Source organism: Mustelus asterias, chromosome 13 (genome assembly GCF_964213995.1).
Source record: "Mustelus asterias chromosome 13, sMusAst1.hap1.1, whole genome shotgun sequence".
In the NCBI taxonomy this organism is placed as follows: Eukaryota; Metazoa; Chordata; class Chondrichthyes; order Carcharhiniformes; family Triakidae; genus Mustelus; species Mustelus asterias.
This window is the reverse complement of record NC_135813.1, coordinates 80,496,840-80,522,627: the sequence shown is the minus strand read 5'-3', so window position 1 is coordinate 80,522,627 and position 25,788 is coordinate 80,496,840. Positions and strand designations below refer to the sequence as shown.

The 25,788-nt window shown below is 44.2% G+C and overlaps 1 protein-coding gene across 1 annotated transcript in view; it reads left to right on the top strand.

Annotated features, from left to right (window-relative positions):
• Positions 1-25,788, top strand: part of dnah10 (dynein axonemal heavy chain 10) — a 268,946-nt gene that overhangs the window by 44,422 nt on the left and 198,736 nt on the right. The window contains exons 10-13 of the mRNA XM_078226101.1: positions 5,236-5,434; positions 11,253-11,447; positions 23,278-23,448; positions 24,720-24,896. Coding sequence (XP_078082227.1) covers positions 5,236-5,434; positions 11,253-11,447; positions 23,278-23,448; positions 24,720-24,896 — 742 coding nt within the window. The remainder of the gene's footprint in view (positions 1-5,235; positions 5,435-11,252; positions 11,448-23,277; positions 23,449-24,719; positions 24,897-25,788) is intronic.

The window sequence follows — 25,788 nt, the reverse complement described above, 5'->3', positions numbered from 1 at the left end:
AACCCTGTGGAAACCAGGGAGTGATCTGTATCACAGTCGGCGTTCTGCTTGTGTTGAGAATGCTGATCAGTTCCAGCTGGTACTAATGCCCTGATCTTGGATGTGTCCAGGACATCGACTGACATCGATATTTCTGAAAGAAGGTGTGAGTTACACAAAGCTTGTGGTAGCAGCAAAGCTTAGGCGCTCTCTATCTGTTCTCATATATCTTTTCCAGGTCATGATGCCTGAAGCAACAGGGCAGTCCGTGCCTCATGTTCTGTACCCCTCTTGTGTTGAAATCCTCCAGTAGGCATAGATGTTCTGACTTAAGGATTCTGTTTAAAGCATTGTCAAGTTCCTGATAGAACTGACCTCTCGCTTCTGTAGTGGATCACTGCATTGGAATACAGACACTAATGAGGTTAACTGGCCGTATTTGAGTTGAAAGGCAAATGGAGAGAACACATTCTGAACCGTTATGATAGTTCTTTCATCAAGAGTAAGGAGTTCCTTCCAGCTAAACCTATACCATGTTCACACATTTCCTCTGGATTCTTCCCTGGGTTATGAAGGCTACGGGGGATCATCAATAGATCTCCTCGTGGGCTTTGTGGAGTACGAACTGCCTTATTGAGTGAGTGGAGGCTCACCCAGTGGGAAGCGGTCAGCAAGCGTTTTTAAACCTGTGACTCTACCTGGACCGGTGTTGTAGTTCCCGAGGTGAAATTGACCTGAGTGTAAGCCACAGCTGCGGCCCTTTCCTTTGGTGCACAATAAAGGGTGTTGGTGACGGGAAACTGGCATTGGGCTGAATTACTACATTGGCCACGAGGAGATTTTTTTCTCCATCTCTCCCTTCGGACAACCTCTGTAAGTCAAGAATCTTCTCCAGTGAGAAAAAGCCATTATGCCTTTTCTCGGGAAACTCAAGGCCTATGACACCAATGGGGCGGCTGGGCCCAGTGCACTGACACCAATGGGGCGGCTGGGCCCAGTGCACTGACACCAATGGGGCGGCTGGGTCCAGTATACTGACACCAATGGGGCGGCTGGGTCCAGTATACTGACACCAATGGGGCGGCTGGGCCCAGTATACTGACACCAATGGGGCGGCTGGGCCCAGTATACTGACACCAATGGGGCGGCTGGGTCCAGTATACTGACACCAATGGGGCGGCTGGGCCCAGTATACTGACACCAATGGGGCGGCTGGGCCCAGTATACTGACACCAATGGGGAAGGCTGGGTCCAGTATACTGACACCAATGGGGAAGGCTGGGCCCAATGCACTGACACCAATGGGGCGGCTGGGCCCAGTATACTGACACCAATGGGGAAGGCTGGGCCCAGTGCACTGACACCAATGGGGCGGCTGGGCCCAGTATACTGACACCAATGGGGCGGCTGGGCCCAGTATACTGACACCAATGGGGCGGCTGGGTCCAGTATACTGACACCAATGGGGAAGGCTGGGCCCAGTGCACTGACACCAATGGGGCGGCTGGGCCCAGTATACTGACACCAATGGGGCGGCTGGGTCCAGTACACTGACACCAATGGGGCGGCTGGGCCCAGTATACTGACACCAATGGGGCGGCTGGGTCCAGTACACTGACACCAATGGGGAAGGCTGGGCCCAGTGCACTGACACCAATGGGGCGGCTGGGCCCAGTATACTGACACCAATGGGGCGGCTGGGCCCAGTATACTGACACCAATGGGGCGGCTGGGTCCAGTACACTGACACCAATGGGGCGGCTGGGCCCAGTATACTGACACCAATGGGGAGGCTGGGTCCAGTACACTGACACCAATGGGGAGGCTGGGTCCAGTACACTGACACCAATGGGGAGGCTGGGTCCAGTACACTGACACCAATGGGGAGGCTGGGTCCAGTACACTGACACCAATGGGGAGGCTGGGTCCAGTACACTGACACCAATGGGGAGGCTGGGTCCAGTACACTGACACCAATGGGGAGGCTGGGTCCAGTACACTGACACCAATGGGGAGGCTGGGTCCAGTACACTGACACCAATGGGGAGGCTGGGCCCAGTACACTGAGCCCATGCATTACTTCTTCTGTGCTAGCAACATTGAAGGAGACGAAAAACAACGACTCCCTGAGAGAAAACAAATTCTCAGAATCTTTGTTTAAAAGGGAGACGTCCTATTCTTAAACTGTGTATCTAGATCTAGACCCACAAGGGGAACATCCTCCCCATGTCCACTGTATCAATAAGATTCTCATTCTCCGAATCTTCAATGGATATCTGCCCATCCTGTTCAATAATTCACAATTATAATTACAATAGTTCATAACCCCAGGATATGCATAAAGCAAAGATTGTGATGTTACGAGAACAACGGCCATTCTAACAATTATCGAGGCATATCCCTGTTGGTCATCATCCCAAAAGTTTTTGCCCGTGTTGCGCTTGTCAGAGTGCAGATCCTGGCTGAACTCATCTGCCCCCAACTCCAGTGTGCCTTCGAACTGGAAGATTTACAACTGACACACTCTTCTCAGTCTGGCAGCTCCAAGCCAAATGCTGTGAATACAGGAGACCGTTATATTGTACATGCATCAGTTACACCGAAGCACTTGACCGTGTGAACGGACGGAGTCTGTTTATGCTGCTGGACAAAATCTGCTGCCCACCAAAGCTGCTCACAGAATCAAAGATTTTCTATGCTGTAAACAAAGAGGCCTTTTGGCCCATAATGTCTGCACTAGCCAAAGAAGAAACAAACCGAATCCCACTTTCCAGCATTTGGTCCATGGCCCTGCAGCTTACTGCACTTCAGGTGCACATGCAGGCATCTTTTAAATGAGATCAGGTTTCCAGCCTTTCAGAGAACCTGAACTGTGGTCATTCCATTGGCTTACACTCATTGCTCAACTAATGATGATGTACACAAACACCTCTGTACGGTGACCCGGCCTCTGGATCACAACCTCCTGGGCGCCCATTCCTCTGCTACAAAGCCACCTGCAAGTGAAACAGAAAGATGGTGGCTTTGACACTGACAATGGGAGACAGTCACCGATGGCCGTGACCTCTGGAGGCTGACTGTTTGGAAGGGTGTTGGGATAGATGAGCAGTAATGAAAATTCATACGAATTAGGAGCAGGACTAGACACCCCTGTCCCTCTAGCCTGCTCCACCATTCAGTAAGATCATAGCTAGTTAGATTGTAAACACCAGCCTATCCTCCTTGCTTATCAAAAAATCTATGTACCTTTGCCTTAAGAATAAAAGACTCTGCTTCCAGCGCTCTGCTTCCTTTGAAGAAGTGAGTTCCAGCGTCTCACGGCCCCTGAGAGAAAGAATTTTTCTTCATCCCTGTCTTAAATGAGTGACCCCCCTTATGTTTAATTGTTGACCCCTAGTTCTAGATTCTCCCATGAAAAGAAACATCCTCTCCATATCCACCCTGCCAAGACCCCTCTGGATCTTTTATCTTTCTAACTCCAGCGGATACAAGCATAGCCTGTCCAACCTTTCCTCACAGGACAACCTGCCCATTTCAGGTATTAGTCTAGTAACGCTTCTCTAAACTTCCTCTAACACATTTACATCCTTCCTTACTTAAGGAGACCAATACTGTACACAGTACACAGATGTGCTCTCACTAGTGGTCTGTATAACTGAAGCATAACCTCCGTCCCTGCTGTGATCCCAGCTGATGTTCCTGTTGGACAGTCAGATCCCAGAGTGGAACCCAGGCTCAATGGATTATAACTTTTTATTTTTTGTTTAAGATGTGAACACACAGTGAGAGGCGTGCCAATTAACTTTAAATAAAAGAATAAAACATTTGTTAATCAAGAAAGAATATGATCTATAGTTTCTTCACTCCCACTATACCTTCATAGATACATACAGATTTATAGGGATGTTCTGAGTAAGTATACAATCCTTGCAACCAATAGGTGAAATGTGATCAGAAACACCACTCTCTGAAACCATGTGACAGATGTCATCCAATACAATTTCCGCGGATTTCTCACTAAACCCACCTCCAGCTGCTTGTTGTGAGCTGCCTGGTCTCACTGGAACATTTTGAAATCTTCTCCCACACAAGGCTTTCTCTCAGTGTCTTCACCAAGGCTAACCTACTAGACAGTTTAGCCATTCTCAGACTTGGAAGTGAAACACATACACCTATTGAACATGCTCCTGTTAGTTCAAGATATTCTCATTTCTACATGGGATTGTTGTTTCCGGTGCTTATGAAGTTAAATTCCTTCACGGGATGTGAGTATCGCTGCCAAGGCCAACATTTATTGCCCATCCCTAATTGCCCTTGAGAATGTTGTGGTGAGATGCCTTCTCGAACCCCTGCGGTCCATGTGGTGTAGGTACACCCACAGGGCTGTTAGGAAAGGAATTACAAAATGTTGATCCAATGATAGTGAAGGAACGGTGATGTAGTTTCAAGTGTGTGACTTAGGGGGAAACTTGCAAGTGGTGGTGTTCCATGTGTCTGCTGCACTTCTGCTTCTAGGTAGTAAAAGTGACAGGTTTGGAAAATACTGTCGAAGGAGCCTTGGTGAGTCTTTTGGTTGTTGCTGTCCGGACGTTGCAAAGGACTAGGTTCAAAGAAGTGGAGCTGGTTGCATAATATGACTGACCAAGTTGTGTGTAATTGTCAGATAAAACAGTAGCATGCTGAAACCTGAGCACTTTGGGCTTTACAAATAGATGGTAGTCATGATGTGGAAATGCCGGCGTGGGACTGGGGTAAACACAGTAAGGAGTCTAACAACACCAGGTTAAAGTCCAACAGGTTTCCACTCCATCTGACGAAGGAGCAGCACTCCGAAAGCTAGTGGCATTTGCTACCAAATAAACCTGTTGGACTTTAACCTGGTGTTGTTAGACTCCTTACTGTTTTTACAAGTAGAGCCAGAGAGTACAAAAGCCAAAAAATGTTCCTAAACCTGTATGAAGCAGTTTATCCCCAGTGTGACTATGGTTCCCTATTATCCATGAAGGATGCGAGTGGGAATGCTATTGTGGGAGTGGGGAATGGGGTGGAAGGAGATAAGGGGCCCAGAAACAGGAGAGACATGATTGTTCTTCCTAGGGCAGGAGCCTAGTGGGTATAACAGTCTCATCAGTCCCTGGTGGATGTAACTTCCAAACATGTAAAAGCCAACAGGGTTAAACTACTCCTCCCTTTCCTTTTTGTTCTGCTAAAGAACTTTACTAACTCGCCAAATATCTTGCTTTATTTATCTGTAAGGACTAACTCAACAATATCGAAACAAAATGTTTTAGAAGCCATACGTACCCTCCAAGTATGGAAAGACGCTTACTTCGATATCCGCGCTAAAATCGAAGCTTCAGGAAGAGATCAACGCTGGGAATTTGATAGGAAAAGACTGTTTGAGAACACTGATTACATGATTACCACCTGTCAAAACATTCATGAGATCTTACAGGTATGGCAAATGAAAGGAAATAATATTCTGAGCATTTTCTTTTTTAGATGAACTTGTTTTGAACTTTTAAGAAATATCCTTTTTGAAAAAAATAATGATCTTTATTGATCTTTTTCTTCAGTAGACGATTGTAGTAGATCCCATGTGATGCTACACTTGGAGTCTAGATAAAGTGCAGTTTTCAGGTACAATGAGACTAGCGGGTTGGGGATGCTGGGACTGGGTTGCGCAGACATAATTCAGCCCCCATTTCAAATCGTACATTCTGTCCATATTTTCATTATAAATCTCTGTGATTATCATTTATAATGATGATTATATATCATAGAATCCTACAGTGCAGAAGGAGGCCATTCGGCCCATCGAGTCTGCACCGATCACAGTCCCACCCAGGCCCTATCCTCATAACCCCATGCATTTACCCTGGTAGTCCCCCTGACACTAAGGGGCAATTTAACATGGCCAATCTACCTAACCCGTACATCTTTGGACTGTGGGAGGAAACCGGAGCACCCGGAGGAAACCCATGCAGACAGGGGGAGAATGTGCAAACTCCACACAGTTGCCCAAGGCCAGAATTGAACCCGGGTTCCTGGCACTGTGAGGCAGCAGTGCTAACCACTGTGCCACATCCTTCCACTGTTGCTGCTGCTGCAGTATCTTCACTGGTAGGAGAGTGTAATGTGACAGGTTCCCAAAGATAGTCTCCTATCCTAAATGTGGACATAGGAATTTATAATCGAAATGTTAACTGGATGCCGCCCACTTACGCGGGATTTGTGATGCATTACTCATCAATCTCAGGAGAGGCGGTGGTGTAGTGGTATCGTCACTGGACTGGTAATCCAGAGACCCAGGGTAATGTCAAACACAAAGAACAGTACAGTAACAGGCCCTTCGGCCCACCAAGTTTTTGTCGAATGTTCTGGGGATCTGGTTTGAAACCTACCACAGCCGATGATGAAATTTGAATTCAATAAAAAATCTGGCATTGAAAGTCTAATGATGACCATGAAACCATTGTCGTAAAAACCCATCTGTTCACTAATTTCCTTTCGGGAAGGAAATTTACTATCCTCACCTGGTCTGTCCTACATGTGACTCCAGAGCCACAGCAACATGGTTGACTCTTAACTGCCCCCTCGAGGTCAATTAGAGATGGGCCCAGCCAGTGATGCTCACCTCCCATAAAATAATATTTAAAATAAATCTCTTTCAGTGTTACTCATATTTTATAAGGACAAGAAGATGATGACATGTAATGAGTGACATATTATCAACCTACTCACTTAATGTTGCAAAGTTCAGAAGAATCAAATAGGCACAACCTGAGATCAATTAGAGTCTAATTATTGTACAAGTTTCTGTTTAGATTCTCAGATATTTATACTGTCACGAGCTGTAAGTTTCTTTCCTTTTTCAATACTTCCTTACTCAGATAGGCTGCAAATTCTACACTTGCTGTTCTAAGCTGTCCGGGAGTTATACAGCTTTAATTTAAACATCGTCCAAGCATTCCAGTTTGATGAGATAAACAGAGACACTAATTCAATTATTATTTTTTTAAACACTTCTAGTACCAACTCAAACATAAACACTTGCAACTCATTAACTCTTTACTGAAATTTAACTCTAACCGAACTTTAACTCTTAAACTGCACTTTAACTTTAACTGAACATCAACTTTAACTATTTAATTGAAAATAGATACTATCGAGTTTAGGAAAACCTTGGCCAAGAAATATTCTCGATATAGAATCTATCTTCTTCTTCTATGAAGCATCCTTTAGGGCACACATCTTCTTGCGATGGTTGGTCTCTTCGAGTTATCACTGGCAATCAAAAGCTCACATGTCTCTTTGTCCACAATTCTCCACTTGCTTCTGGAAGATTCTTTGTCCTCCAGCCAATGAATTGATCAGAAACCCCAATTGCATCGTTCAATTAGGCCAGGCAGAATAATGGAATTGGCCATTTCAGGCCTCATCATACCTCGGCCCCTTAAGTGCATATTGTTTACATTCCAATGCCCAGATAAGGAACACTGACTCCCGAAAGTCTGAAAAGATCTCTTCCCTGTCAAGGTTCTTGCTCCGTCCACAGGAGTGTGAGAGATTGATGGGCACTGCCATTTCTCCAGACCTGTAATTAGCCTAATTCTATAATAGCTATCAGCAGGTGAGGGTTCATGGGAGCGATCTTACCTGCCATTTACCTCCCCGCTCCCACTGCAGCGAAGTTGGAGAATTTGGCGGCCAGCCAAATATCCGTTCACTGGAGCAGGATGGGAAAATCCCACTGGCATGAACAGTGGTAACGTTCCTGCCTATGTACTTACGTGAAGGAACAATATTTTCAATTAAAATTGATGAAAGTACCTAAATTTGGATAAAGCTTTCTCACTAAGAGGAAATTTGACTCAAATGGCATTGAATCCCTTAAACTTACTTTGGGAGTCCCAGGTTCTTCAAGAATCATAAGAACATAAGAACTAGGAGCAGGAGGAGGCCATCTACCCCTCGAGCCTGCTCCGTCATTCAATAAAATCATGGCTGATATTTTTGCGGACTCAGCTCCACTCATCCGCCTGCTCACCATAACCCTTAATTCCTTTACTGTTCAAAAATTTATCCTTGCCTTAAAAACATTCAATGAGGTAGCCTCAACTGCTTCATTGGGCAGGAAATTCCACAGATTCACAACCCTTTGTGTGAAGACGTTTATCCTCAACTCAGTCCTAGAAGCAGGGAAGTTGTTTCTACTGGCGGGTGAAACTAGAACTAGGGGGCATAGCCTCAAAGTAAGGGGAAGCAGATTTAGGACTGAGTTGAGGAGGAACTTCTTCACAAAAAAGGGTTGTGAATCTGTGGAATTCCCTGCCCAGTGAAGCAGTTGAGGCTACCTCATTAAATGTTTTTTAAGGCAAGGATAGATAAATGTTTGAACAGTAAAAGATAAATGTTTGAACAGTAAAGGAATTAAGGGTTATGGTGAGCAGGCGGGTGAGTGGAGCTGAGTCCACGAAAAGATCAGCCATGATCTTATTGAATGACGGAGCAGGCTTGAGGGGCCAGATGGCCTACTCCTGCTCCTAGTTTTTATGTTCTTATTATCCACATGTTTCAACTGGGGGTGGGTTGGCCCATTTCAGTAGGGTGGACAACTTGTGTTGAGCGCTGCAGCAGCGGGAACCACTCCTGTTTTCACCCCGCTGGGAGCACTAAGAATGAAAATGGAGAATTCTGCCCCACACCTTTATGTTGCTATCAGCACCTTCCCTAGCCCTTCACACTGCCATTAACAGTGCCATCTGTCTCGTGATCTACACACCTTTGTGGCAACCTCTCCTATCACTGACCTATTCTCCTCCACCCCCTCTTATGCAGTGTATAATCCATCACATATCTCCCTCTCTCTAACTCTGGAGAAGAGTCAGACAGACGCGAAACATTCACTATCTTTCTGTCTCTATAGATGCTGTAAGAGTTTTAACAACACCAGGTTAAGGTCCAACAGGTTTATTTGGTAGTAAATACCATTAGCTTTTGGAGCGCTGCTCTTTCGTCAGATGGAGTGGAAATCTGCTCTCAAACAGGAGAGCAGTTTGAGAGCAGATTTCCACTCCATCTGACGAAGGAGCAGCGCTCCGAAAGCTAATGGTATTTGCTACCAAATAAACCTGTTGGACCTTAACCTGGTGTTGTTAAAACTCTTACTGTGTTTACCCCAGTCCAACGCTAGCATCTCCACATCTATAGATGCTGTCAGACCTGCTGAGCTTTTCCAGCATTTTCTCTTTTTATTCCAAATTCCCAGCCCCTTCAGTATTTTGTTTTTATTTTAAGGGTTCTGGAGGGGGTTGTTGCACTAGGTAAGGTTATTTAGATAATGTTGTGTCCTTTCCTTTATTGAGTGAGCATCAGAATATGAATAGTTTCTGTTTTTGCCTCTCCAGCGCTCTCTGATTCACTGCCTCCAACTTCTTGTGCATCTCCCCACCCATGATTCTTTTCATTCCAACATAGTTGTCCAGGCCTTCAGAATCCTAAATTTCCCATGCTGTAAAATTTCAAGCCTCCTCTTTTAATATCGTACTTCAGTGTCTCAAGTAAGGCTTACATTAACACTGCAATGAAGTTACTGTGAAAATCCTCTAGTCGCCACATTCTGGCGCCTGCTCGGGTACACTGACGGAAAATTTACATGGCCAATGCACCTAACCAGCACCTCTTTCAGACTGTGAGAGGAAACCCACGCAGACATGGGGGAACGTGCAGACTCCGCACAGACAGTGACCCAAGCCGGGAATCGAAACCGGGTCCCTGGAGCTGTGAGGCAGCAGTGCTAACCCTGGAGTTGTTCTTGCAAAGAGTTAGCACAGACAGCATAATGGGCCAAATGGTCTCCTTCTGTGCTGTAGATTTCTATGATAACCTTGGCTTATTCTTCAGTGCTGCTTCTGTGGTCATGTCATCATCTACTAAAAACATAAAATGTCTTACAGAACATTTGCCTCACTTGTAAACCTAGGAACATCAATCCATGGTGTTCCACTACCACCATCTCAGACCTCTTATCTTACTGAACTGACTTTATTTATAAACAGCAAAGTGTTGCAACAATTTATTAGAGTGGATAAACAACTGTTGCAGTTGTAGTTGCCGTGAGTTTGACAGATTTTCAATGCTCTCAGGATGGGTTGGTGCTTTAAAAGCTGAAATTCGAGATGAGTTAATGGCCGAGAACAGCCTACAGGTAAAACAGAAAAAATACACAATGGGAGTCTGGGCAGTTGGGTGAAACTTAGTCAGAGGCCAGTGAATTGCTGCAGTCTTGCCAGAATAAACAGGAGATGGGAAACTCTGGAGAGCAACAATAAAACAAATTTAGTTTACATATATATAAGAAAAATTATAAAATTTAAAAGTTAAAATCAGTGTAAAAAATAAGTTTTAAATTTAATTATGAATGTCACAAGTAGGCTTACATTAACTCTGCAATGAAGTTACTGTGAAAATCCCCCAGTTGCCACATTCCGGTGCCTGTTCAGGTATACTGAGAGAGAATTTTGCATGGCCCATGCACCTAGCCAGTACGTCTTTTGCACTGTGGATGGAAACCGGAGCACCTGGAGGAAATCCATGCAGACACGGGGAGAATGTGCAGTCTCCGCACAGACAGTGACCCAAGTCAGGAATTGTACCCGGGTCCCTGGCTCTGTGAAGCAGCATTGCTAACCACTGTGCCACCGTGCTGTGCAGGCATAGTGCATGTAGTCCCTCAACCCTATTTGCTATTTAATAAGATCATGGCTGATCGTCAACCTTAACTTCATTGCCCTGATCTATTGCCAGATCACTGATTCTCTTAGTGCCCAGAAATTAATATTCCAAGAATTATAATGCAAAGAAGTTAACACAAAAAGCATGACTTAAGTACGACAAGAATTCAAGTTGAACAGACATGAAATGTGTGCAGGTTTATTATCGATACAAGATGGTAAATAGGTCTGCCCTAAGGAGGTTAAAAATATAATGCACAAACTTTGTACATTTATTAAACTCAGTTGCAAATGTCAATGTTCCAACCTCCTACGCCGCAGAGTGATAAGCTGTAGGTTCAGCCCAGAATTTCCAGTGCCCCTTTGTACATCTTTTTACATTCGGAATGTTTAATGGTCATTCTCATTGACTAAGTAATAAGTGAATGTTTTGATTGATTGTTATGAAGAAATGCATTTTTTTGTTAATTATTGTAACCATCAGAGCAACACAAACTAAACAAAGAAAATCCTGTTTTGGTCTTGTGAATTCACCAGATACGAGAAGAATTTTACAACATCTTTGGGCCAGAACTGAAGGCTGTAACTGGAGACCCTAAGAGAATTGATGATGTAGTTAAAAGGGTTAATGATTTGGTTCTGCCGATTATGGAATTATCCTTCGATTTGTTTAACATTCGTCACTCCCAAATGTGGAAGGTCATTATGGAGGATTTTGATACTCAGGTTCAGGTATGGTAACATTAGAAATTCCTTTAATGGTTGAATCTCCTGATATATTTATGGTAAAATCTGTTTCCTATTAAGGCATTGATATTTCAGCTTTCTCAAAAAGAGGATTGTGAATCTTTTGAACTCTCTCAAAACATGATAGAAGCAGAGTCTTTTAATATTTTAAATTCAGAACGAGATAGGTTCTTGATAAAGAAAGGGGGTGAAAGATTATCGGGGAGGCAGGAATCTGGGATTGAGGTTACAGTCAGATCAGCTATGATCTTATTAAAAGATGGAGCAGGCTTGAGGGGCTAAGTGGCCTACTCCTGCTTTTAATTTGTTTGTTCATATGTAAAAAATTGTCTTCAAAAACATGTAATCTCCCTGCTTTTTTTGCACCCCTTGTCAAGAAGCAAGAATTGGGATCAGGAGTAAACTGCATGGCCTGTTGTTGAACCTGCCGTACCATTCAATTTGATCATGGCTAATCTTGAGTGCCAACTCCACTTTCTCATCTGCTCCCCAATTCCCTGGCCAGAAACTCCAAGGTGTTTTATGAAATTAGCCTAAACCCTAAATTTTACATTTGATTTTGACACAGGTGAGCATACGTTGTTTCACTCCAGGTATGATTCAAGTGACCCACGAGGGAACTTTTATCAAACAAAGTTTATTTAAGAACACAGTTAAAATGTAACAAAAAAATTAGCATAACCTTTATCAATTACAAAAATTAAAGATGACACAGTATAATCATTAACAGCTAGCTATCCCTGTTGTTCCAAGTTAAACACCATCCCACAGACATGCACCTGCCTTCAGACATAGCACAAAAAGTAAGTATGCTCACGTGATGCTGGATTTTCAGCTTTTTAACACCTGTTGTGAATTGGTCCTTTAAATGTTGGATCAAATTTCTGAGGCTCTCCAATCTTGGGACTTTCAGAAAGAAAGGGTAGAACTAAGAAATAAGAAGGGGGAAATCACTTTGATAGGGTTGTACTATAGGCCCCCAAATAGTCAGCGGGAAATTGAGGAGCAAATATGTAAGGAGATTACAGATAGCTCCAAGAAAAATAGGGTAGTAATAGTCGGAGATTTTAATTTGCCCAACATTGACTGGGACAGCCACAGTATTCGAGGGTTGGATGGAGAGAAATTTGTTGAGTGTATTCAGTAGGAATTTCTCATTCAGTCTGTGGATGGCCTGATGAGAGAAGGGGCAAAACTTGACCTCCTCTTGGGAAATAAGGAAGGGCAGGTGACAGAAGTGTTAGTGAGGGATCACTTTGGGACCATTATTCTATTAGTTTTAAGATAGCTATGGAGAATGATAGGTCTGTCCCAAAAGTTAATATTCTAAATTGGGGCAAGGCCAATTTTGATGGTATCAGGCAGGAACTTTCAAAAGTTAATTGGGGGAGTCTGTGGGAAGGAAAAGGGATATCTGGTAAGTGGCATGCTTTCAAAAGTGTGTTAACCAGGGTTCAGGGTAAACACATTCCTCTTAGGGTGAAGGGCAAGGCTGGCAGAAGTCGGGAACCCTGGATGACTCGAGATATTGAGGCCCTGGTCAAGAAGAAGAAAGAGGCACATGACGTGCATAGGCAGCTGGGATCAAGTGAATCTCTTGAAGAGTATAGGGGGTGTAGGAGTAGAGTTAAGAGAGAAATCAGGAGGGCAAAAAGGGGACACGAAATTGTTTTGGCAGATAAGGCAAAGGAGAATCCAAAGAGCTTCTTCAAATACAGAAAGGGCAAAAGAGTAACAAGGAGAGAGTAGGGCCTCTTAAGGATCAACAAGGTAATCTATGTGCGGATCCACAAGAGATGGGTGAGATCCTAAATTAATATTTCTCATCAGTATTTACTGTTGAGAAAAGCATGGATGTTAGGGAACTTGGGGAAATAAATATTGATGTCTTGAGGAGTGTACATATTACAGAGAAGGAGGTGCTGGAAGTCTTAAAGCGCATCAAGCTAGATAAATCTGCGGGACCTGATGAGGTATATCCCAGGACGTTGTGGGAGGCTAGGGAGGAAATTGCGGGTCCCCTGGTCGAGATATTTGAATCATCGATAGTCACGGGTGAAGATTGGAGTGTGGCAAATGTTGTGCCTTTGTTTAAAAAGGGCTGCAGGGAAAAGCCTGGGAACTACAGGCCAGTTAGCCTCACATCTGTGGTGGGTAAATTGTTGGAAGGTATTTTGAGAGACAGGATCTACAGGCATTTAGAGACGCAAGGACTGATTAGGGACAGTCAGCATGGCTTTGTGAGTGGAAAATCATGTCTCTCAAATTTAATTGAGTTTTTTGAAGGGGTCACCAAGAAGGTAGATGAGGGCAGTGCAGTTGATGTTGTCTACATGGGCTTTAGCAAGGCCTTTGACAAGGTAGGTTGTTGCATAAAGTTGAATCTCACGGGATCCAGGGTGAGGTATCTAATTGGATACAAAATTGGCTTCTTGACAGAAGCCAGAGGGTGGTTGTAGAGAGTTGTTTTTCAAATTGGAGGCCTGTGACCAGCGGTGTGCCTCAGGGATCAGTGCTGGGCCCACTGTTATTTGTCATTTATATTAATGATTTGGATGAGAATATTGGGGGCATGGTTAGTAAGTTTGCAGATGACACCAAGATTGGTGGCATGGTGGACAGTGAGAAAGGTTATCTCCAATTGCAGCGGGATTTTGATCAATTGGGCCAGTGGGCTGACGAATGGCAGACGGAGTTTAATTTAGACAAATGCGAGGTAATGCATTTTGGTAGATTGAACCAGGGCAGGACTTACTCGTTAATGGTAGGGCATTGGGGAGAGTTACAGAACAAAGAGATCGAGGGGTACATGTTCATAGCTTCTTGAAAGTGGAGTCACAGGTGGACAGAGTGGTGAAGAAGGCATTCGGCATGCTTGGTTTCATCGGTCAGAACATTGAATACAGGAGCTGGAATGTCTTGTTGAAGTTGTACAAGACATTGGTAAGGCCACACTTGGAATACTGTGTGCAATTCTGGTCACCCTATTATAGAAAGGATATTATTAAACTAGAAAGAGTGCAGAAAAGATTTACTAGGATGCTACCGGGACTTGATGGATTGAGTTATAAGGAGAGGCCGAATAGACTGGGAGTTTTTTCTCTGGAGCGTAGGAGGCTGAGGGGTGACCTTATAGAGGTCTATAAAATAATGAGGGGCATAGACAAGGTAGATAGTCAATATCTTTTCCCAAAGGTAGGGGAGTCTAAAACTAGAGGGCATAAATTTAAGGTGAGAGGGGAGAGATACAAAAGTGTCCAGAGGGGCAATTCTTTCACACAGAGGGTGGTGAGTGTCTGGAACAAGCTGCCAGAGGTAGTAGTGGAGGCGGGTACAATTTTATCTTTTAAAAAGCATTTAGATAGTTACATGGGTACGATGGGTATAGGGGGATATGGGCCAAATGTGGGCAATTGGGATTAGCTTAGGGGTTTTTTAAAAAAAAGGGCGGCATGGACAGGTTGGGCTGAAGGGCCTGTTTCCATGCTGTAAACCTCTATGACTCTATGACTCTGGGGAGATGCATGGGTGTATTGAGATGGATTGAGAACTGGTTGGCAGAGAGGAAACAAAGAGTGGGAATTAATGGGTCTTTTTCAAATTGGCAGGCAGTAACCAGTGGGGTGCCACAGGGATCGGTGGTGGGACCCCAGCTATTCACAATATATATTAATGATTTGGACAAGGGAACAAAATGTAACATCTCAAAGTTTGCAGATGATCCCAAGTTGGGTGGGAGGGTGAACTGTGACGAGGATGCAGAGATCCTTCAGCATGATCTGGACAGGTTGGGTGAGTGGGCTAATCAATGGCAGACGCTGTATAATTTGGGTAAATGTGAGGTTATTCACTTTAGAAGCAAAAGCAAGAAGGCAGATTACTACCTGAATGGCTGTAAATTGGGAGAGGGGAGTGTGCAGTGGGACCTGGGTGTCATTGTGTACCAGTCGCTGAATTTAAGCATATAGGTGCAGCAGGCGGTAAAGAAGGCAAATGGTATGTTGGCCTTCATTGCGAGAGGTTTTGAGTACAGGAGCCGGGATGTGTTGTTGCAATTATACAGAGCCTTGGTGAGGCCATACCTAGAGTATTGTGTGCAGTTTTGGTCTCCTTTTCTGAGGAAGGATGTTCTTGCTCTCGAGGGAGTGCACTGAAGGTTTAGCAGGTTGATTCCGGGGATGGCGGACTGATGTATGAGGAGAGATTGACTAGGTTAGGATTGTTTTAGCTGGAGTTCAGACGAATGAGGGGAGATCTAATAGAGAATTATAAAATTCTAACAGGACTAGACAGGGTAGATGCAGGGAGGATGTTCCTGATGGTGGGGGAGTCCAGAACCAGGAGTCACAGTCTGAGGATTCAGGGTAGACCATTTAGAACGGAGATGAGGAGACATTTTTTCATCCAAAGAGTGGTGAGCCTGTGGAATTCATTACCACAGGAAGTAGTTGATGCCAAAACATTGAATGTATTCAAGAGGCAGCTGGATATAGCACTTGGGGCGAATGGGATCAAAGGTTATGGGGAGAAAGCAGGATTAGGCTATTGAGTTGGATGGTCAGCCGTGATCCTGATGAATGGTGGAGCAGGCTCGAAGGGCCAAATGGCCTCCTCCTGCTCCTATCTTCTATGTTTCTATGAGAGTCTTTCTGGAGAGAGACAGGTGGTTGAGGTGATGGTCGGGGGGGGGAAGTTTTAATGATAGCAATCACAGCATGGTACAATTTCAGCTTGTTATGGACAAGCTGCAACAAAAAGTTTTGGATTGGGGCAGAGCGGATTTTAATAAAATAAGACAGGATCTGGCCAAGGTAGACTGGGAACAGCTTCTAATGGGAAAATCTACAGAAGAGCAGTGGGGTGAGGGGGGCATTCAAAAAGGAAATGGGAAGGCTGCAAGCCTGGCATGTTCCCTCTAGGATAATAGGTAAGAGTAACAAGCCCAGAGAACCATGGATGATCAGAGATATTCTGGATACAATGAGAAGAAAAAGAAAGGCTTTTAAAAAGTACAAGGAGAGCAAATCTGTGGAGGCATTTGTGAGGTTTAGAAAGTGCAGGATGGAGCTTAAGAAAGCAATGAGGAATGCAAAGACAGGATATGAGAAAGCTCTGGCTGATAAACATAGGGAAAATCCCAAGATATTCTATAAGTATACCAATGGGAAGAGGATAACCGGGGAAAGAGTGGGGCCCATTAAGGACCAAGGGGGCAATCTGTGGGTGGAGCCAGAGGACATTGGTAGAGTGTTGAATGAATATTTCACATCCGTCTTCACCCACGAGAATGAGGACGATGGTATGGAATTCAGGGAGAGAAACTGTGAGGTTCTTGAGCAAATTGACCTAGGGAAGGACAAGGTATTAGAAGTGTTGGCAGCCTTAAAAGTGGATAAATCTCCAGATCCAGATGAATTATGCCCCAGGCTGCTATGGGAGGCAAGGGAGGCGATTGCAGGGGCTCTGACCCAAATTTTCAATTCCTCCATGACCGCGGGGGGAGGTACTAGACGATTGGAGATCAGCTAATGTGGTTCCGCTATTTAAGAAGGGTTGTAGAGATAAACCAGAGAACTACAGACCAGTGAGTCTCACGTCAGTGGTAGGGAAACTATTGGAGAAAATTCTGAAGGGGAGCATCTATCTCCACTTGGAGAGGCAAAGCTTGATCAGAGATAGTCAGCATGGCTTCGTCAGAGGGAGATCATGCCTAACAAATTTGATTGAATTTTTTGAGGAGGTGACCAGAGTGTAGTGCAGTCGATGTAGTTTATATGGATTTCAGCAAAGCCCTTGACAAGGTCCCACATGGGAGACTTATAAAGAAGGTAAATTCACATGGGATACAGGGTAATTTGATAAAGTGGATTCAAAATTGGCTCAGTTGTAGGCGACAGAGGGTGATGACAGAAGGCTGCTTTAGTGACTGGAAGTCATGACGTGGAGATGCCGGCGTTGGACTGAGGTAAACACAGTAAGAAGTCTCACAACACCAGGTTAAAGTCCAACAGGTTTATTTGGTAGCAAAAGCCACTAGCTTTCGGAGCACTGCTCCTTTGTCAGGTAAGTGGGAGTTCTGTTCACAAACAGGGCATATAAAGGCACAAACTCAATTTACAAAATAATGGTTGGAATGCGAGTCTTTATAGGTAATCAAGTCTTAAAGGTACAGACAATGTGAGTGGAGAGAGTGTTAAGCACAGGTTAAAGAGATGTGTATTGTCTCCAGACAGGGCAGTTAGTGAGATTTTGCAAGTCCAGGCAAGTGGTGGGGGTTACAGATAGTGTGACATGAACCCAAGAGGGTTCATGTCACACTATCTGTAACCCCCACGACTTCATGGAGTTGGGGGTGAGACTTCTTACTTAGTGACTGGAAGCCAATGTCCAGTGGCGTACCACTGGGATCTGTGTTGGGTCGCCTATTATTCATCATTTATATAAATGACATTGATGACTATGTGGGGGTTAGGATTAGTTTGCGGATGACACAAAGATTGGCCGGGTAGTTAATAGTGAGGCGGAGTGTCTTGGGCTACAAGAAGATATAGACGGAATGGTCAAATGGGCAGATAAGTGGCAGATGGAATTTAACCCTGAGAAGTGTGAGGAGATACACTTTGGAAGGAATAATTTGACAAGAAAGTACTCAATGAATGGTAGGACACTTGGAAGGTCTGTGGAACAAGAGGACCTTGGCGTATTTTTCCACAGATCTCTGAAGGCGGAAGGGCATGTTGGTAAGGTGGTGAAAAAGACATATGGGACACTTGCCTTTATCAATCGAGTCATGCTGGAGTTGTATAGAATTTTGGTGAGGCCTCAGCTGGAGTACTGTGTGCAATTCTGGTCACCACATTATCGGAAGGATGTGATTGCACTGGAGGAGGTGCAGAGAAGATTCACCAGGATGCTGCCTGGGATGGAACATTTAAATTATGAGGAGATTGTGTAGGCTTGGGCTGTTTTCGCTGGAGCAGAGGAGACTGAGGGGTGACCTGATCGAGGTGTTCAAGATTATGAGAGACATGGAGTAGATAAGGTGCAGCTGCTCCCCTTAGTTGAGGGGTCAGTCACGAGAGGACATAGGTTCAAGGTGAGGAGCAAGAGGTTTAGGGGGATGTGAGGAAAAACTTTTTACCCAGAGGGTGGTGATGGTCTGGAATGCGCTGCCTGGGAGCATGGTAGAGTCGGGTTATCTCATATTCTTTAAAAAGTATCTGGATGAGCACTTGGCACGTAACATTCAGGGCTATGGGCCAAGTGCTGGCAGATGGGATTAGGTGGGAGTTCAAGTGTTTCTAATGTGTTGGTGCAGACTCGATGGGCCGAAGGGCCTCTTCTGCACTGTATGGTTCTATAATCCTATGAGAGAAAAGAGAGAGAGACACTGCCTTCTTCTGCCAGCTTCTGGCAGTAACTGAGAAATGAAACTAAAAACTTGGAATGCTCTGTAAAAGAATTGCTGTCCCCAGTCATATCACCTGACCTGTCATTCATCCCCAAATCAATCTCCACTCCGCAATCCTCAAAGGACCATTAAAACCATAGAATACTGCATTAGTCCAGATTAAAATCAACATGATATCAATTATACTCCCTTAGTAACAATACAGGACACGGGCTACAGACAATACGGTGCCTTCAAATTGCCAAGGAGTGCAGAAACATCCTGAGAATAAAATATATTTCTTAATGATATAGTATCATCACACCTGAGGGACAGAAAATTCACAACCCTCAGGTGTAGACAATTCCTAAGATCCACAATCCTTTGAATGTTCCTGTGTTCCTGTGTCTCTTTATCTGAGCCATTAATATAGACTATAAATAGCTGAAGCCCCAACACTGGTCTTTGTAGCAGTCCAGTATTCATAGTCTGCCAACTTGAAAAAAGCCCCATTTATGCCCATATTCTGCATTCTGTCTGTTAACCAATCCTCTATCCATGCCCCCCCAACATTGCCCCCAACTCCATGAGCCATTACCTTGCCTATTAACTTTTTGATTTGCAAGTTCCAGTCTGCCCAGCTGTGCACACAAACCCAAAGTATGCACACAGCTTTGATTTGAAGCTGCTGAGGATTCTGAGAAAGCTGAATCTTTTAAGCCCTCTCCATTGCACTTGAAACCTTTGATCTGTAACAAATTCCATGTGCCGCGCCTCGTAAAAGATTCAGCTGCCAGCTCAGTGGATTTCTATTATCCTCTAGCCACTTGTGTTTATTTTTATTTCCCTTCATGGTTGAATGCGCCTCAAGTACCCCATTGATCCTGACCACAATGTTGACCGAGTCTAAACCTGATTGACAGATTGTAGTTTCATTTCCTCTTTTGCAAATCACTTCAAGGTGGTTCCCAGAGACTCCAGGTCACCTCTGAAGGTCTTGAAACCCTAGTCAGCTCATGCACAGAAATCCAACTAATGGGATGAATAGCCTGTTTCTGGAATAATTTAAATTGTATCTTTTTCATAAAGTTTAAATGATGAATTCTGCAAAACTTTAATGGAAACACTTTACGTCAGACAAGGAACATCTGGTTTACAACAAAGAACAAAGAAAATTACAGCACAGGAACAGGCCCTTCGGCCCTCCAAGCCTGCACCGACCATGCTGTCCGACTCAACTAAAACCCCCTACCCTTCCGGGGACCATTTCCCTCCATTCCCATCCTATTCATGTATTTGTCAAGACGCCCCTTAAAAGTCACCACAGTATCCGCTTCCACTACTTCCCCCGGCAACGGGTTCCAGGCATCCACCACGTTCTGTGTAAAAAATCTGCCTCGTACATCTTGTCCCTCGCACCTTAAACCTGTGCCCCCAAGTAATAGACCCTGGGAAAAAGCTTCTGACTATCCATTTTGTCCATGCCTCTCATAATCTTGTGGACTTCTATCAGGTCGTCCCCTCAACCTCTGTCGTTCTAGTGAGAACAAACCAACTTCTCCTCCATATGGAGCTAATGCCCTCCATACCAGGCAACATCCTGGTAAATCTTTTCTGTACCCTCTCCAAAACCTCCACATCCTTCTGGTAGTATGGCGGCCAGAATTGGAACACTATATTCCAAGTACGGCCTAACTCAGGTTCTATAAAGCTGCAACATGACTTGCCAATTTTTAAACTCACATTGCACATGGAGCACACCAGGATGATAGGGAGTGGGATAGCTTGATCTTGGTTTCAGATAAAGCTCGGCACAACATTGTGGGCCGAAGGGCCTGTTCTGTGCTGTACTGTTCTATGTTCTAAACTCAATGCCCCGGCTGATGAAGACAAGCATGCCGTATGCCTTCTTGACTACCTTCTCCTCCTGCATTGCCACTTTCAGTGACCTGTGTACCTGTACACCCAGGTCCCTTTGCCTATCAGTACTTTTAAGGGTTCTGCCATTTACTGGATATTTCCTATCTGTATTAGACCTTCTAAAATGCATTACCTCACATTTGTCCGGATTAAACTCCATCTGCCATCTCTCTACCCAAGTCTCCAACTGATCTATATCCTGCTGTATCCTCTGATGGTCCTCATCGCTATCTGCAAATCCACCAACCTTTGTGTCGTCTGCAAACTTACTAATCAAACCAGTTACATTTTCCTCCAAATCATTTATATATATTACAAACAGCAAAGGTCTCAGCACTGATCCCTGAGGAACACCACTTGTCGCAGCCCTCCATTCAGAAACACACCCTTCCACTGCTACCCTCAGTCTTCTTTGACCGAGCCAGTTCTGTATCCAACTTGTCAGCTCACCTCTGATCCCATGCGACTTCACCTTCTGCACCAGTCTGCCATGAGGGACTTTGTCAAAGGCCTTACTGAAGTCCATGTAGACAACATCCACTGCCCTACCCTCATCAATCATCTTCGTTACTTCCTCAAAAAACTCGATCAAGTTCGTGAGACACGACCTCCCCTTCACAAAACCATGTTGCCTCTCACTAATACGTCCACTTATTTCCAAGTGGGAATAAATCCTGTCTCGAAGAATCCTCTGCAATAATTTCCCTACCACCGATGTAAGGCTCACCTGGATTATTCTTGCTATCCTTCTTAAACAAAGGAACAACATTGGCTATTCTCCAATCCTCTGGGACCTTCCCTGTAGTCATGATGTGGAGATGCCGGTGTTGGACTGGGGTAAACACAGTAAGAAGTCTAACAACCCCAGGTTAAAGTCCAACAGGTTTATTTGGTAGCCACTATGTGGCATTTGCTACCAAATAAACCTGTTGGACTTGAACCTGGTGTTGTTAGATTTCTTACTACCTTCCCTGTAGCCAGTGAATTAATTCTGGTTTTGTGGACTGTGCGGAAATTAATTATTTTGAGAGCTGGACAGTATCTTTGCCACTTTAGAATGATAAGTGCTCAGTTAGGGTTAATTTGATGATATATAACCCTGTGAATTGAAGTGTAGCAGATGCCATGAATGATTTTTGATGCCAGTTTTCCAGAATGGATCTAGAAGGATATTCCCTTATGTCCAATGTTAACATTGGTTGCTAATGTTCCAGAATCGTCCTGGTGTCTCCTGGAGGGCACAACTTGAGAGAGAGGCCATAGGGGAACTGAAGGAAAACAATGGTGTTTTCTTTCTCTGAAGGGGGTTATTTAGCAGTTATTAAAGTGTTGGAGCTGTGAGTAAAGGCTGTTTTAGTGAGATCATCCATCCAATTGGATAGTGAGAAAATGTATGGCTTTCCAATTATTTGTGGGAAGACTGGGATGGAAATTAGATTTCATTTATTATTGTCATGTATTGGGATGCAGTGAAAAGTATTGTTTCTTGCGCGCTATACAGACAAAACATACCGTTCATAGAGTACACAGGGGAGAAGGAAAGGAGAGGGTGCAGAATGCAGTGTTGCAGTCACAGATAGGATGTAGAGAAAGAAGAGCATAATATAAGGTAGGTCCATTCAAAAGTCTGATGGCAGCAGGGAAGAAGCTGTTCTTGAGTCGTTTGGTATGTGATCTGAGACTTTTGTATCTTTTTCCTGATGGAAGAAGCTGGAAGAGAGTATGGATAGCCAATGGGGATGCACTTGTAGGTGGGAAGTTGAAGTCATGAATCTTCCTGGATTATGGAATATGGGATCGTGGACTTTACAAATAGGGATATAGCAAGGGAATTATTATAAACCTCTACCAAATACTGGTTCCTCCTCAACTGGAATCTGGGGTCCAGTTCTGGGCACCACACTTTAGGAAGGATGTGAAGGTTGATGTTCCTTGGAAGGTGTGGCAACTGAATCTGATCCTATTCCTCATCTGATAAACATGTGCGGACTGTCCAATATGGCCATTGAAGAGCAATCAGAAGTGAACATCCTGGATGGATTTCCCCCCTCCTCCTTGGGGTAACGAGGCCAGTTATAGTGGCATTGCTACTCAACCTGAGATTAATGAAGTCAATAGAGATCGAACTTGGAACATGGTTTGTATACCTCAGAATGACTTCGAATATGGGGAATCCCATTGCGGAAATTTCATGACAATTTGATATGTGGTATAAAATTACTGGGATGGTTGTTAGGAGTGCAAAACCTTCCTACTCCCTCGGGGACCAAAACCAATTATTGCAACCCGCTGAGTGTAGCCAACCCGACACAGACTGAGATTGAACTTGAACTTTCAGGTCTATGTGGTTCAGACTCATGCAGGCTTCATTTACTGGCTAGACCACCTGGAGGCAATGTTGCACCTCCCTAGATGCTCACCCATTGACTAGTGCAGTACAGTTTCATTTCAGTTAATTCTAATTATTTGGACAGTGTAAGTAAAATTGCTTCATTGTTTTTGCAGTTAATTGAAGGGGAAGCAAAGAACTTTATTGATGAGTCCTTCAAGACCCTCCGTTCAGCAGAAGCAGCGTTTGACATGCTGTTGAGGTTTAAACATATCCGTTCACGTGAAGCCATCAACAAACAGATGATGCGAAAGTTCAATGACATTCTGACACAATATTGTAAAGAGGTATGCAGGATTCAGTGTGGCTTTTGGCGACTGACTATCTACCTCACCTCAGTAACATTGCCCAACTCAACTCAGCTGCTGCCTCAGCTTATCTGCCACTGAAATCCTCATTCACACCTTTGTTACCTCCAGGCTTCCAGTACTCTCCAGCTGGTCTCCCATCTTCCTGCCTCTGCAACTTGAGGTCATTGAAAACTTTGTTACTGGTACCGTAACTTGGGTAAAGTTTTGTTTACCCATCACCAAAGTGCTTGCTGGCCAATATTGGCTCTCAGCCCATCAATGCCTCAATTTTAAAATCCTTCTTTTCAAATTGTCCCATGGCCTTGTCCCTCTCGAAGCAGGATTTTCGGGCTCCAATGGGGCAAGTGGATGAAGGATGGCTATTGAAATTTGCTGTCCAGTGTTTGGCTTTGCTGATTCCATCCCACCCCAGGCTGTTTCCATGGGAGTGGGATAGGAATCAGCAGAGCTTCTTGCCCACAAGCAGCAGGCAGTTAGTTAACAAAAGTTAAAGGATAAAATTTCCCAGTTGGCATGCAGGCCACTGAGGTGTCAGAGACGAGACCGGTTGGTGCTTCTGGCAGGCTTCAAAGCCGCCCCCCCCCCCCCTTCTCAGCCAGCTCCAGATATTGAAGACATTCTTAAATTTAATAATTTAAAGAAATGGAGGGAGGGTGCCCCAAGCTCTGTCTTTCTCCTACCTGAAATGTAGCCTGTTGGAGGGTTGGAGAGCCTCCGATTTGTTCTCCACCTTTGAGAGCCCATTTGCCACCCTCGATTGGATGTGAATCTTCTCTCTGCCTTAACTGGCCAAATCACTGCTGGGTGACTGCTCCCATACAGTGTAACCCCAATTTGACCCCGATGCCAGGAGTTTTGATTCAAACAGTAAAATCCAGTCTCTGATACTTCCCACAACCTATGAAGTATGAAGACCCATGTGCTCCTCCATGCAGCATCGATTAGCATGGCCTGGGCCCTAAATCCTTCCATTTCTCTTTCCTCCTTAAGGTACCCCTTAAAATCTATCCCTGGATATTCTAGGGGAATTTCGCAGTAACTTCATTGCAGTGTTAATGTAAGCCTTAATTGTGACTCATAAATAAACTTTATTCAAACTTTTAGTCACCTGTTGTAATATCTCTTCATGTGGCACAGTGTCATATTTGATTTGATTATGCTGCAATGAAACACTTTGGAGCTTTTACAATGTGAAAGGTGCTTTATAAATACAACTTGTTGTTCTAACGTGGTGCCTATTTTTACAGGTAGATATTATAAACAGCCTTTTCACTAATGGTGCTAATAATCCTCCGGTGACCAAGAATCAACCTCCTGTTGCTGGGGCCATCAACTGGGAACGTTCTCTCTTCCACCGGATTAAACACACCATCGTTCACTTCCAGGAAATGCCTGAGATGTTGGCGAGTGATCAGGGGAAAATAGTAAGCCCATATTTTCTCTTTAGAATTGGACATGGAAAAATTAATAGTTTATTACACAGACCAATAAGCACTGTTACGAACTGGATTGCAATAGTTTGTTCAAGTTACATTTGATACAGATTTATTTCAGTTAAATATGCAACATTAGCATGGTGCAGGTATTATTGGGTCAGTTCTCATGCACAGAATGCACCCAAACATGGAAACATTTTTATCTGCTGCACTGGTTAATAATCGCGCACTAAAGATCTTTCAAGGCATTATTATTATCAACCTAGACATTTTGCTTCATAATGTTCATGTACAAATGTTTGACAAGTTCATCCTACTGAATAAATTGTTGGAGTTGCAGGTTGTCAGGAACCTGGGTTCTGGTGGGCTTCATCCGAGTGTCTCAATGGTACAGCCCCCACTTTCCCCAGTCCTTCCCCAGTGTCCCACTGGAGAAACCCACCCCTCCCACACCAGTCCTTGAGCTAAGTGTTCATCTTTCTAATTTTATGCACCACTCAGAAATTATTACCTTTGAAGTTCTGCTTCTTAATTTAGTGCCGAGCTCCTCATACTTTTTTGGGAGAATTCCACCCTATATATAGGCTCAGTATGAAGGCTCAGTTCGGGCACTTAAGAGTTACAAGTTAGCCGGGAAGGACCTAAAGAAAGATTTAAGAAGAGCCAGGAGGGGACATGAGAAGTCTTTGGCAGGTAGGATCAAGGAAAACCCTAAAGTTTTCTATAGGTATGTCAGGAGTAAAAGAATGACTAGGGTAAGATTAGGGCCAGTCAAGGACAGTAGTGGGAAGTTGTGCTTGGAGTCTGAAGAGATAGGAGAGGCACTAAATGAATATTTTTTGTCGGTATTCACACTGGAGAGGGACAGTGTTGTCGAGGG